Source organism: Nelumbo lutea, chromosome 1, assembly GCF_056320005.1.
Source record: "Nelumbo lutea isolate HS-2025 chromosome 1, American lotus-T2T, whole genome shotgun sequence".
In the NCBI taxonomy this organism is placed as follows: Eukaryota; Viridiplantae; Streptophyta; class Magnoliopsida; order Proteales; family Nelumbonaceae; genus Nelumbo; species Nelumbo lutea.
The window spans coordinates 197511820-197525368 of record NC_142684.1 but is presented as its reverse complement, the minus strand read 5'-3'; the positions used below and the strand labels follow the sequence as shown (position 1 = coordinate 197525368).

At 41.9% G+C, this 13549-nt stretch overlaps 2 protein-coding genes across 3 annotated transcripts; both read left to right on the top strand.

Moving 5' to 3' along the window:
- The first annotated feature begins 3976 nt into the window (after positions 1 to 3976).
- On the top strand, positions 3977 to 4531 carry LOC148880233 (uncharacterized protein At4g22758-like). The gene has a single exon (XM_088976312.1). It carries the CDS (start codon positions 3977 to 3979, stop codon positions 4529 to 4531), a length of 555 nt encoding a protein of 184 aa, XP_088832438.1.
- Positions 4532 to 9076: 4545 nt separating this feature from the next.
- On the top strand, positions 9077 to 13089 carry LOC148880232 (Cornichon family protein). 2 transcript variants are annotated; one of them, XM_088962089.1, is made up of 5 exons: positions 9077 to 9642; positions 10686 to 10867; positions 12056 to 12178; positions 12277 to 12348; positions 12869 to 13089. In XM_088962089.1, the coding sequence occupies exons 1-4, from the start codon at positions 9568 to 9570 to the stop codon at positions 12308 to 12310; spliced, it is 414 nt and encodes a 137-aa protein (XP_088818215.1). In that variant the 5' UTR covers positions 9077 to 9567; the 3' UTR covers positions 12311 to 12348; positions 12869 to 13089. The 2 variants fall into 2 exon arrangements, with proteins under 2 accessions (XP_088818215.1, XP_088818214.1); XM_088962088.1 differs by having other exon boundaries at positions 12277 to 12359.
- The last annotated feature ends 460 nt before the right edge of the window (positions 13090 to 13549 follow it).

The window sequence follows — 13549 nt, the reverse complement described above, 5'->3', positions numbered from 1 at the left end:
ACCGTTTCCTCCATGGGCGAATTTTATTCCTCACCTTGCTCCGCAGGCCGCTCCAGTTCGAGGCCGTCGGCCGCCTTGGTTTTTCCCTTCAGGGCGGCAACATAACACTTGCGGGACTCAAGCTAGTCGCCCCGCGCTACCCCCACACCGAAGTCCGTAGGGAACTTCATGGCCAAATAGTAGGTGGAGACCACCGCTCGTAGGATATGCATGATCGGCCGCCCTATTATGGCATTGTATGGGGAGGGGGTCACGACCACCAGGAAATCATGGTTGAGTCTGACCGCACAAGGCCATGTGCCAACTTCCACAGGTACTGTTATTTTTCCGAGGGGCCTGACTTCCTCTCCGCTGAAACCCACCAGGGGAGTGCTCGCGGGCTTCAGCTCGCTCCTTTGTAGTTGTAGTGGGTCAAATGCTGATTTAAAGAGGATGTTCGCTGAGCTGCCCGAATCTACGAGTAGGCATCTGACCTCGAAGTCACTAATCCTTAGCTTAATGACAAGCGCGTCATCATGGGGGTAGCGGACCCCTCGCGCGTCGTCCTCCGTGAAGAAGATTGGTTCTTCGGTCTTTGGTCTCTTTGGGGGGTTCCGTTCCTCGAGGGCTGCTTCGCGAACTGAAGTCCAAGCCGCTGCCGAGGTACACCCTGCTACCACTGAACCTCCCGCAATTACATGGATGGTTCCCCGAACTGGCCTCTCTTCCGGAGGCTGTCGCTGCAACGGTTCGGCAGGTCTACTGCTAGACTCGGGGGCATCCTTTTCGTGCTCCCCTTGCTGACCTGCCTTATTGTTATTATTGTTGTGTTGTACAAAGTTTCTCAAGTATCTGCGACGGGTGAGCCCCTCTATCTCATCCCGGAGGTTATTACATTGCTCGGTACTATGACCATGGTTTCTATGGAAACTACAATACAAATTCTTATTTCTCTCGTTCGGATTTCCCTTTAGGCGAGGTGGCCACTTCACGTACGGGGCGTCTTTGATCGTCATTAAGATCTCGGTCTGCCTTGTGTTTAACGGCGTGTAATCCGTCCGAACTGCTAGGGGAGCTCAGAACGACTGGTTCGGCTTCGGCTCCCGGGCCGGGTTTTTCTGTCGACCGGGTTGGAGAGATCACCTTCCCTTTTTCTTTTCTCGTTCCCGCCTTCGGTTTGTTGGTTGATTTCTTCCTCTGTCCTCATGAACTTGTCCGCGAGCTTGAGGAATTTGGCCACGGTTGTGGGCTAGTTAGCCACCATGTGCCATTTGAATTCTTTGTGCGTCACCCCTCTTTTGGCCGCCGCGAGCTGCACTGCGGGGTCCAACCGCGGTATCTGCAAGCATGCTTCGTTGAATCGTTTGATGTAGCCCCGGATGGATTCTCCTTCCCTTTAGACTACTCCGAAGATGCTTTCCTTTGTTTTGGGGCACCGTTGGCTGGTGACAAAGTGTGCGGTGAAGACCTGCACGAACTGGGCCTAGCACTTTATCGACCTGGGGACCAGGTTCCTGTACCAAGTGCGGGCTACCCACCTGAGGGTGGTGGTAAAGGCCACGCACATGCACGATTCGCTAGCCCTGGCGAGGTGCATTTGGAACTGAAAGGCGTCAACGTGGTCGTTGGGGTCGAAGGACCCGTCGTACTTGTCCAGAGGTGGGAGCTTGATATTTCTGGGTAAGGGGACCGCTAGGAGTTCTGATGCGAGGAGGGAAGGAACCGAGAGAATCGGGGCAACTTCTACCTCGTCCGAGCTCATCTCTTTGCCTCTGAGCTCTGACAAGACACGGGTGGCGGTTCGGCGACTTCGCCGACGCCTTCGTTGTTGAGTTCGCCTTGTACTGGCGCTACTGGCCTCTGTGTTACCGAGCTCGATGGGCCCGGAATGCTGGTAGTCTGCCGCTAGGGCGCCGAATCGGTTTTCTGTGAGCGGGTACTCGGGCTTGGAGCGCCGGGGTGCTGACCTCACGGGCGAGGTTCCCGACCCGCCTACGAGTTGCGAGGTGGGGATGATATTTTTCTCTCTTCGGCCTGGGGACGAGGCCTAGCTGTTAGGGGGGTTCTGGGACCGGGAGGCCTTTCCCTGGTGGGGGCGTCCATCCTACGGGGAGGCCTTGACCGGCCTCGGAGCGGGGTGGCGAGGTGGTAGTAGTGGTTGGTTCAGTGGCAGTTGGGGGAACTACTGTTGATAGTGATACTGGGAGATGTTGTGTAGTACTTGGTGCTGGTGAAGCTGGTGCTGCTGGAACTGTTGCATTTGGGCTTGCATTGCCCGCATGCACTGCATCAGGTCGTCCAACCGGTTTTGGCTGGCTGCCAGGGGGACGGCAGTCGGTTTAGTAAAGGTTGTCTCAATAGGGGGAGGAAAGGGGATGCTTGTGGTAGGAAGGTTTACGGGTTGTTTGGTTTTGGTGCCCAGAAGGTGATGCAGAGTGATGAGCGAGGCGAAGCCTTGAGTTCGGAGGTATCTATAAGGCAGGTCAGTTCGGCGAGGTGTATCCCGATCTGTTACAAGTTTGGCCAGTTCGGCGAGGGGGTATATCCCGAGCTGTTACAAGGTTGGCCAGTTCGGCGAGGTATATCCCGAGCTGTTACAAGGTTGGCCAGTTCGGCGAGGTATATCCCGAGCTGTTACAAGGTCGGCCAGTTCGGATTACTCTGGTTTTGGGCCAAGGGTGAGTTCGGGCCCCCCGTAGGGAGTTCGATCCGCTGGTGTCCCCTTGTTTATGCCTTAGGCTTGGCCCTTTTGCCGAGCTGTTGTTTCTGCCACGTGTCGCATCACTGTGAGGTCGAGCCAAATCTTCCTTCATCAACTTCGAGGCTATAACTTCTGAAATTTATACAACATACATCCACAAACACCTAATTACAGGATCACAACATCAAGTTCTTAGAATCTACTTTCATGAATTTAACATAGAGATGACGCAGAGATGCCAAGTCGATCGCTAGAATTCATTTTAAGGCAGAACTCATACATCGATCATCGTAGTGCATGGTTCCATTGGCGTGATCCGAAGATACATATAGCAAAAACCCTAGCCGACCAACAATTAATTAAACAGACTAGATCCCTCCAAGTAAGTCAATACAAAATGGCTACAAGGCAAAAGTATCAACACTCTTTTTCTTCCCTTTAGACAGACGGACAAAGACGCGGATGCTGAAATCTGTTGGCTTGCTGCAGGTCTATTTGTATTGAATATCGATACGAATGGGCACTTTAACCGTTATCGCCATTAATGGTCGTTTAAGCTCAACACTTTGATGATCAATTGCTGAAACTCTATTCACTACCACCGTGAAAAAGATAAACGGTGCCTTTCAGGTTGCTCCAACTCAATCGACTCAATGAAAGAGAATGGGGACATGGGGATGAAGAAGAAGATGATGAAATCAATGACAAAAACCAGTGAGGGGAAATTGGGGGAAGGATTTCACGCCATTCTCTTCTATTGAGAGAGGAAAGGGAAGCATGTGCAATTCTGACATTTTAAAATGTTTTATTGACTCTCTAACAATTAATAAAGGGTAATTTTGTAATTTTATTGATTTTTCGTGTGAATCACTGATCGAGTCAGGTTACGAGGATATCGCCTTCCTTGAACCTTCCTCATTTAATTGCTTTGTTTCCGAATTCCAAAAGCCCGACATGTGTATGCTCCAGCGAACCTTCGTCGGGCCCCGCCCCAAACCGAAGTAAAATCTACTACTCCCGAAGCTTTTATATTGATTTAAAGCATTGAAATCACAACCGTTGAGACATTAATGTGACTTGTGATTCCGCATTAACGTCATGTTATCAATTCAAGGTGGGGTCATTCGAGGGTCGTGATTTACAATATAGCCGAAGGATAGGCCAGTGACTGTAGCAAATATTTCTTGCCCAACGACTATTTCTCAGTTCGAACTAGGAGGTGAAATGGCCTTCAACAGATAACAGCACAAGTCACCTTCAAGCCACTACCAATTCTTATTTCTGAGCTCTAACGATATGTTCTCGTTTCTTCACCTGGCATCGACGGCATATTCCCTTCCCAAATCGGCTTCCTTCCACGGTCGTCTTCCTAAGGGTTCCGGCAACTTGACACCCATGAAACGGCTAGAAAGCAATCCTGAATTCCTCCAAGGACGTGGTGGCCACCTCCTCTCCGTCATCGGAAAACCTGTCTCCACGGACAACGTGGGTCAGAGGTTGACGAAGCTTCTCCTCAATGTTACTATCCAAGGGAGATTGGGAACTATTCATGTGGTTATGTCTCTGGACAACACGGTTGAAGATTTAACGGAGAATGTTTTACGTATTTACTTGAGAGAGAAGAGAAGACCGTTATTGCCTGAAACAGATCCTCGGCGTTTCGGGCTTCATTACTCGCAATTTAGCTTGGAAAGATTAAACCCCAAGGAGAAGTTGAGCAACTTGGGTTCTAGGAACTTCTTCTTGTGCCCAAAGGCAGACATCTCTGTCAATTCGTTGTGCTCGGACCAAGCAAAGAAGACGACTGTGCCATCGTTTCCATGGACAGCATTCATGGATTTCGTGCTGTAGTAGTGTACCTCTCTAGCCCTAGCTATCTTAAATCTTAATCTCGTTCTCCTCTTCATTCCATCTTTTCATCCATCTGAAATTCTGTCACACTACTTAATCACTTATTGATAATGTGCACAGAATCTGTACAGCAATTTTGATAATTGAACACAATGTGGTTCAATCTTGTAAATATTAACTAGTGAAAGAAGTGATAATTCAACTCTTATTAAGGCTCTGAAAGATCAGATCCCCGCAGCTGCCCGAGAAGCTTATTTTCTGTGTAAAGAGTAATCTGTAAAAAGGGAAAAAACTGAATCTGGTAGTTTTGTTGAAGCCTTGCCAACCTGGCTGGCAAACATTGTGGATACAGTTAAATTAGTTTTTACCAAAAAAAAATTAGTGAAAGCATAAGCTCGTCTAAGTGCAATCTCTCTCTCTCTCTCTCTCTCTCTCTGTCAGTTCTCTTTCAGTCTGCTTGCATAATGCCATGGAGATATGGAGGGAAATTGATTTGCCTATTGGACCAGCTGCTTTGCCCTCTGTATGGCGATATGGAGGGAAAACCATATAGATCCACTGATACTTCTGGGCAGGTGGGTGCGCCTTCAGAGGGAGAAACTACTCAAGGTTGAGTAAAACTCAAGGTGGACGCAAATTCAAACGCTACTACTGGGTTGGTATTTTCGTAGAGATCATATGGGCTGAGGCTCACAGTGAACTATAGCAGAAGCAAAGCAGTCCCGGTTAGCTCTTACCGGCCTGTTAGAAGCCGAGGGTAATAAGGATTAGCATTATAGCGTATTCATTTGGGGTTGTCTTTCCTTAATTGAGAATGCTATTAATGGAAGTAGATTCAATGTCTTTCTTTAATCTTCTTTTGGTGGAGAAAGCTGATCCACACGGAGGACGGAGGTAGGGGTGTCAATTGGACTGGATTTGGTCCAATCCAATGAATATTTTGGACCATTTTAGACCGGTCCAATTTAATATTTGAACCGTTCAATCTGATCAAATTCGTTTTGATTTAGATCGGTTTCAACCCAAAATCAGTCCATTGACACCTATATTCTATCTTATATCAATGGATCAGATATTGGCTTAATCCAACCCAATCCAATATAAATTTATTATGGATGGACAAAGTCCAATCCAATTTAATTAATATTTTGGACCAAATTGGTCCAATCCACTATCTTTTTGTTCCGTTTAAATTGATTTTGGACTGGACGAGGTCCAATCCAAAGCCAGTACATTGACACCCTTACCTGATGGTCAAATCTGAGGTTTCCTAAGGCTATGTTTGGTTTGATAGAAACTCATCTTTTTCTTTGTCCTTTCTATCAAATAAAAAATAGCCTAAGATACGTGGCAAATTTTTTGGGGGCTCTCAGAAATAGTCTCCAACTGAGGGCTAGCTCAGTTGGTACAATGGCTGGTTTGTTCCAACCAATGTAATATATGTATTATTTTATATTTAATTTATATTTTTTAATTTAATTTTAATTTTTTATTTGTAAAAAATATTAAAAATATAATTTGAGGACAAAAAAGAGATTTTTTTTTGTGAAATAGTAGGGGCCTTGAGACGTATAGATCTTGAAAAGTTACCCAAAATAAAAAATAAAAAAAATCTCAATCGGACATCAGAGTATAAAGTTATGGCCTCCAAAAGTTTGCATACACATTTAATGTGCAACCTATGACACAATCATCGGGTCAAATGGGTCAATGGTCCAACCATCCAAGTAAGACTGTTTGTGACCAAGTCAACAGTTTTTTATCATTTTTGGGTTTTACCAAAACCCAACATTGAATATTGGTTGGGTGATGATTTGAACAATTCAACTGGTTGGGTCAACGACGGGTTTAAAACATCAGCCCCAACCATCGACTTTAAAAGAAAAGTTATGAGGGAATACCAAAATGGTGTGATGGAGTCCGAGTATTGTCACTAAGATCTGGTTCTCACGGAGCACTCCTTACACCGACCTCATAACATGTATCATTCGCACATCGAGGTACTTATGTTATTATTCATGGGAAATGTTTTCAATACACACTAGGATGTGGTTGTGAGGTCAATGTGAGGAGCAAATCACAAATTGGTGTGATGATTTCATAATCTTAAAAGTAATGACTCCTACGAGGGATTTGGGCATCGAATTGGGATGTGCTCCTCACATCGACATCACAACCACATTTCGTCGTGTATTGGGAACATCTCCCATGAATAATAATATAAAATTATGGACGATGTTCCCAATGTGCAACTAGTAGGGCAAGGTTGTAAATGGGTCAATTTGGGCTCAATAGACCTGATGGAACCAAACTGATTAGGTTGGTTTTGGTTCCAGGAAATAGAACTTATGAGTCAGTTCTGGATCTTGATATATTGTTCCAATTCTTATCGGTTCTGTCTAGTCCTGAAATGATTCAGACTTGACCTGACCTATATATATGTATAATATATTAAAAATAATATCATATATTATATTTTTTAGGTATATTACAATTGGGTCCATCTGGTTAATCCCGATTGTCCTAAGAATCGATTGGTTCAATTTGGGGTCTAAAATTACAACCTTATTGGGTGTGCTTTGTTTCCATGTCCTTAGTATTTCTTATCGGGCCGGTTCCGATTCTACCTGGACCCTTCCCAGACCCAGCCTGTTGGCAACCTTAGTTGTTGTACAGTGAGGAGCAGATCCAGACTCTCATGCATTGATTAATACCAAAATAATAATAATAATAATAATAATAATAATAATAATAATAATAATAATAATAATGATAATAAAATACTCTCCCAATCATCTATTTTTTGAAAGAAAAATCAACCTAAAACACATTGTCACATATGCAAACTAGACCCAATTTCATAGTTTTTTTAGGTTTAAAACTGATGGAGGGTGATTTGGCCCGACCTCGTAGCTCAGGTACACGTAGGCGTGACCTAGCTCAAACAGTGACTCAGCATGATAGCACAACGGACAAGAGCACAGCTCGGTGGGGAAGTCCCACCGAGTTCAGCATGGCAACTTGGCAGGTACACTACTCGCCAAAAGCCGCCTCGCCCGCACCTCCTCCCCAGGGTCAAGGGACTTCAGGGGGTCCCGAGTTCGGGGCACCCTGACCCCTTTTGAGACCCGAGCTCCTCCCAATGGACCTCGGGCCACTCCCAAGCAAGAATGCACCGATTGTTCTTTGGACGCCTCGAGGCACAAAGACCTCAGGTCGGCTAGCTCGGCATAACCAGCTGTAGGCAGCCCGTCACTTAAGAGACAACCCAGTTCAGGGCAATTCGCAGGAGAACAGCTCGATATACCATAGGAGGGCTTCCTGCCCGACTGTTGTACCTAACAAAACTACGAATTACAGGCATGTCCCTTTGCCGCGCCTGCCACCTTTAGGAAGGCGTCCCACACCTGACAAACACGTACCCTGCACGACGGCCCCGCACGTGCCACCTCAGCCTTGCCTGTAGTGGCTATGGCAGACTGACAGTGGCGGTTATACCTGCCCTGTCAGAAGTCAGAGAGTCAGGAGCAATGAAATTCAGCTATAAGGAACTTACCCTCAAGGAACAAGGTATCTGAAATCACTAGCGCAACCTACACTCTTAGCCTTTGTTCTCTCTTTGCTTCTTGTACGCAATACTAACTTAAGCATCGGAGCGTTCTCGCCGGAAAACCCCCCAGGAGTTCTTCCTCCTTCCACTCGTTTCAGGTACATCTTAGGAGTCACGCGTGCGCCAATTAGGAGTGATCGGATTGTGCTACATCAAAAACCTTCGTAGTTAAGTCTTAAAATCTAAACTATAAACTTTAAAAACGACTTGTATGAATGGTGAAAACCACCAATGAGAGCATGTATGATTTAACTCGTCTTCACTTTTCTGACATTCTCTTGAATATATTATGGCCTTTTATTAGATTATTTGAGTTTGGGTTAATAGGAAAATAAAAGACTCGATTTTGGGTTTCAGTCAGAAATATGAACTTAAATTTAGTTCGGCCCGAAAATTCATATATTTGAGTTCAACTTAGCTCAAACTCAACAGTGAAAGCTCATATTAAATTTAATAGAAAGTTGGAAAAGTAAAGGAAAGTTTCAGATAATAACCCAAAATTATATGATAAAATGTTATGTCAAGCACATTATGAGGTAAAAATATTGTCTGAAAATATAAATTATTTGATGCGTTATTTCTAAAAGGTATAAACACCGAAAGTCCACATATTTTATATGTAAATACATATATATATTTTATTAAAATAAATATGCAAATATACAAACATAAATATGTATTGCTTTATCAGAATATATTACAAAGCATTTTCCTTTTAATTTTTGAAAATCATAATATTAACACTATATTTTATATGAAAGTTATGAAACCATCTCGTCTGTTCCATATTTTTGAAAAACCTGCTCTTCACCACAATTTGGCTTTCAAAAAATGAAAATACCGAGAAGCCCATTAACCAACGTCACCACTCACCAGCCCAACAATTTGGGCCCACAATCTAAATTCCATATATCCAAATGGATCGATGATCAATTGATCCATCGCTGTGATTGAGAGTTTGTGTTCGGGTAGGCAGTACTCCGTAGCCTGTTCGAAATTCGAATCCCTACATTCGAAGCAAACGACAACCAGGGACCAGGGTGCTTTACGTGCAGCGCCGGCAAAATTGTTCTAAACTTCTAATAATGGGCAAACGGTAATTTACAAAAGGTTTTGGAGTTGAGATCAGATATTACAATCGGACGGTTCCCAATGATTGCTGAGGTTCTTTTCCGCAATCTTAGCTCGAGGAGGACAGCTCGTGTTGTCTTCGTCCTCCTCACTCCTCAAGTGGAGCCAGTGGTGCGTCTGTTACGCATCCGGTTTATTTATAGCCTTGGGTTATTATATTCGTATCTTGTTAATGGAACTATGTAAGCCTCAGTTATTATTTATCGTTGTGGTGCGCCAGCGTCAGTGAGCGACTGAGCGGGTCGCATGGTATTGTCGAATTAAGGGCAAAAGAAAGGGCGAGGGAAGCGGGGGCATGGATTGGAGTCTTCTCTCATGGCTCTTGTCTTTCTTTCTCCTCATAGCTCTGATCGGCTTTATCATCTACCAGGTCATTCAAAACCCTAGATAAAATATTATTTTTCACTGCTTTTTTTTTTTTTTTTTTACATTTCTCATTCATTAATTGTATTTCACTATTTTGTGTCTCTGCCTATTCAATTTATGTTATGTTTTTTTTTCCAATATATAATTTCAAGTTTTGTAGTCTCTTGACGAGAAATTACACTTATTCTAGAATGAATTACTTGTTTTTATCACAAATTCACAATCTTATCAGTGTTACCTTGTATTCCATAATTTAGGATTTTATTATTTCTTTTTAGTGGTTATTTCTTTTTCTTCCTTTCTAGTTATACGGTTTCCTGTAGAGATTCAAGCTTTTCAGACACAAGCATCCCAGTGTGTTAAGAAAGTCGTGAAATTATTCATGTAAAATTCTCCATTTACTTCTCTAGGCAACTTATTATCTTTAAAGAAACAACGGATCCTTGTAGATGTAGGTAAGATTAGAAGTCTGGAAGTTAACGATAAAAAAAAGTCTGGAAGCTACTGGTTTTGTTCTGTAGAACTAAAGTTAAATTTGGTATTTTGATGCTGATAAGAAGCAAATAGAAGCAGGGTTTTTAATTAATGAGAAGATTCACTGTATATTCTTTTCTTTCTGACATGAAATGTGGTTGATAGTGATACTTTTTCATCTTTTGGCTAAACTAATGTAATTGTTATAATTGTTTCTGCAAATATATTCAACTCTATCTGCTTCATTTTCGTCTTCTTGCTTTAGTTCCATGGGAGTATTTGTAGCATTTATTGAAATAAGAAAAAAGGGTCATTTATTAAATTTCTATAATATGGTGTTATTTTTATAAGTATAATCCATATGCTTAGTGTTATTTTTATAAGTATAATCCATATGCTTAGTGTTCTTTTTATCTTGCTATATAGTGTTCAGCATATATATTAATTTAAGCACTTTCAATTAGAAAAAAAAAAAGGTTTAAGCACTGGCCTATTTGTTTCTTTAGTTTGTTTTAGCTATCCATTTTCAACATACAAAAACATAACTTCTGACATGAAACACATTTCTTGCAGCTTATATGCTTGGCTGACCTAGAATTTGATTATATCAATCCCTATGATTCAGCAAGACGGGTAAATAGTGTGGTCTTTCCAGAGTTTGGCACGCAAGGGGCCCTATGCGCCCTCTTTCTCATATCAGGGCATTGGTTTATGTTTCTCTTATGCATTCCATATCTGTACTACAATGTGAGAATGTAAGTCCTCTACCCACAACCCGTCAAAGTACACACATAAAAAGCACTCGTAGGATTTTTTTTTTTTTTTTTTGGTTCCTGTGAACTAAAAAGTATCAGATATAGAGAGGCTAGAAATCCAGTTCAGACGACTTGAATTTCTAGAACTTGAGATTAGATTGGACAGCATGAGTACAAACCTACAACCACTCATGCGTTGGTCAAATGGACCCACACTGGTAAGGGTCTTCAAAAAGCTGGGCTGCATATGGGCCAATTAGGGTGGAATGCCTGATCCTCAACACTGGTAAGTGTCATTACTCAATATTGGCCCTTGCCTGCCATCTGTTGTCTTGAAAAAGGTAGGCTGGATATGAACCTTCAGCATATTTTTGTACAGAGTGGCTGCTATCCAGATGCAAACCCATGTTCTCTCTCTTGTGAGCCAAACTCTCAACATTACTCAGCAAAGTCAGAAACTAGGACTATGAGTACTATGTAGAAAATAGAAAGAAAGGCTACAAACATCCCTAGTCCTAATTTAAAATCAGTAGCTATTCAACATTCCCCTATACAAATAAAGACTAAAGTGAAGAAATGAAGGCAACTATAATAAGGTGGAGCATATACAATGTTGTGAGGCGGACCAGATGTTGACTTGCTAAGGTTGGTAAGTCACAAGCTGAATGGTTTAAAACCCATATTTTACTGCTTGATTTGGAGTTGAAAGGATTCAATCTTCAGTTTCTACAAATAGGAAAAAGCTTAAAATACATCTAAGGAACATGTTTGATCTTCCAAGATATTGTTTTTAAAAGTTAACTAGTGATAAACATGTGCAATAATTAATCGTTTTTGTCAATAACTATCAAGGATTTTATTAATACGTTAAAAAGAATGATGTACAAAAAATATTCTGCTAATTTATCAAAAAAAAAAAAGGATTCTGCTAAGGACCCCATCTGATAAGGATAAGGTAGCCCTAACTACCTGCCGCTCATACTATATATTCACTTTCCTTGTTACAATTAGTTCCCCAAGGGACCACCTTCCAGAACAGCTATTCCCTACTTATAATAATTAATGTTTGACCAGCAGCTGCATACTGGATTGATCATCGACTCCACCTGATATTTAGCCTAGATAGAGTAACTATTTTGTGGCACTATCATTTCAGTTTAATTTGATGTTTCAACTTTCAATATCCAGGTATTCACGGAGGCAGCACTTGGTAGATGTGACTGAGATTTTCAACATGCTTAACTGGGAAAAGAAGCAACGGCTTGCTAAGATTGTCTATTTAATTGTCCTTGTCTTCTTGACCATATTCTGGTATTGCTACAAAAAAGCTTGCTGTTCTTAAGGTTGGAAGTGTTTTAACCAGCTGAAAACTGAATATGTAAAGACTTTTTGTGCATATTTATTAATAGGATGATTTGGAGCTTATTGGAAGAAGACATGTAGTAGGTAATGCTGCTTGTATCTCTCCAACACCACAGAAGGTACTCGTGCTGTAAGTATCAAATGCATTAAGAGTCTTGTTTCCTATTAGGAATACATGCTGTAGGTCCAAATCTGGTGATGCCCATGCAGGGGGGAACTTGGACCTACTTGGTGGGCCCTCTCTTGGATGGGAACCACAACATAGAACTCAACATATTCAATGATGACTAGAGCTGCAAGTTGGATGCCCAAACTTGAAGAATTTACACAGCATCTGGTCGGGCCTTGTCCGTTCAGATTTCTGCAAATGCTCAACCGAGCCTGGCCAAGTTGCAGCTCTAATTATGACGACATGATAATTTTTCTTCCTGCTAGAATATCCATTCCAAGTAATAGTCCAGCAAGAGAAATATAAATGTACTGCTTATTTTGAAGATTGTAGTCCTTAAATGTGCTATGCTAATTGAATTATCATGCTGAGCCTTAAGGGATGTCCACAATATGAAAATTTTACTTGGCATTTTTGTGTCGGATGTAGATTTTTTATCCATCAGACTAACCCTTGGGATTTGATGTCAGGTCCATGAGGTAGCAACTAGCAATTAGCAAAGTAGGCATCTTCGGTTCTGCCTTTGTTGTGACACTTAATCCTGCTATTGAGGCCATTTTATTGGACTGAAGCCTTGATTTATTTAATTGATTTCTTGTGTACTTGTAAATGTATGTCATTATACTGCTTCAACTGTAATTTATTTTTCATTCAGAATTTGTTCAGTGGCAATGACATGAGCTTTGTTTAATGGACATCTTTTCAACGGCAAGATGAAAATGGAAAAAAAAAGGACGCAATACATGCATAATCTGGAATTACAGATACTGAAATTTGTTGATATTTTATCAAAAAGATCCCTCAAAAAGTTGATCATGCTAGGGTTTTTGTACTTTGACGACCTGCTTTGCCTAGGTATGTTTCAAAATGCCAGTATAGTATCGGTACTTAAAAACGCCCGAAACACTTTTTTTTTTTTCAAATTTTGGTTTTTTCAGAAGTTAAAAGCAGGTTTTTTTTTAATTATTAAAAAACGTTGGAGTTTCAAAACACCTGTAAACCATGGTTTGTTAGCACGAGTAGATTGAGTTGGAGTGCGTTGAACCTTCCAAATGAGATTTAGTTTTAGACAGTGGGTTTTGAGTTTTAACTCAAAATCCTGCACCACTCAATTATTTGAGTCGTTTTTGGTAGCCTGGATTTTCTCTAAA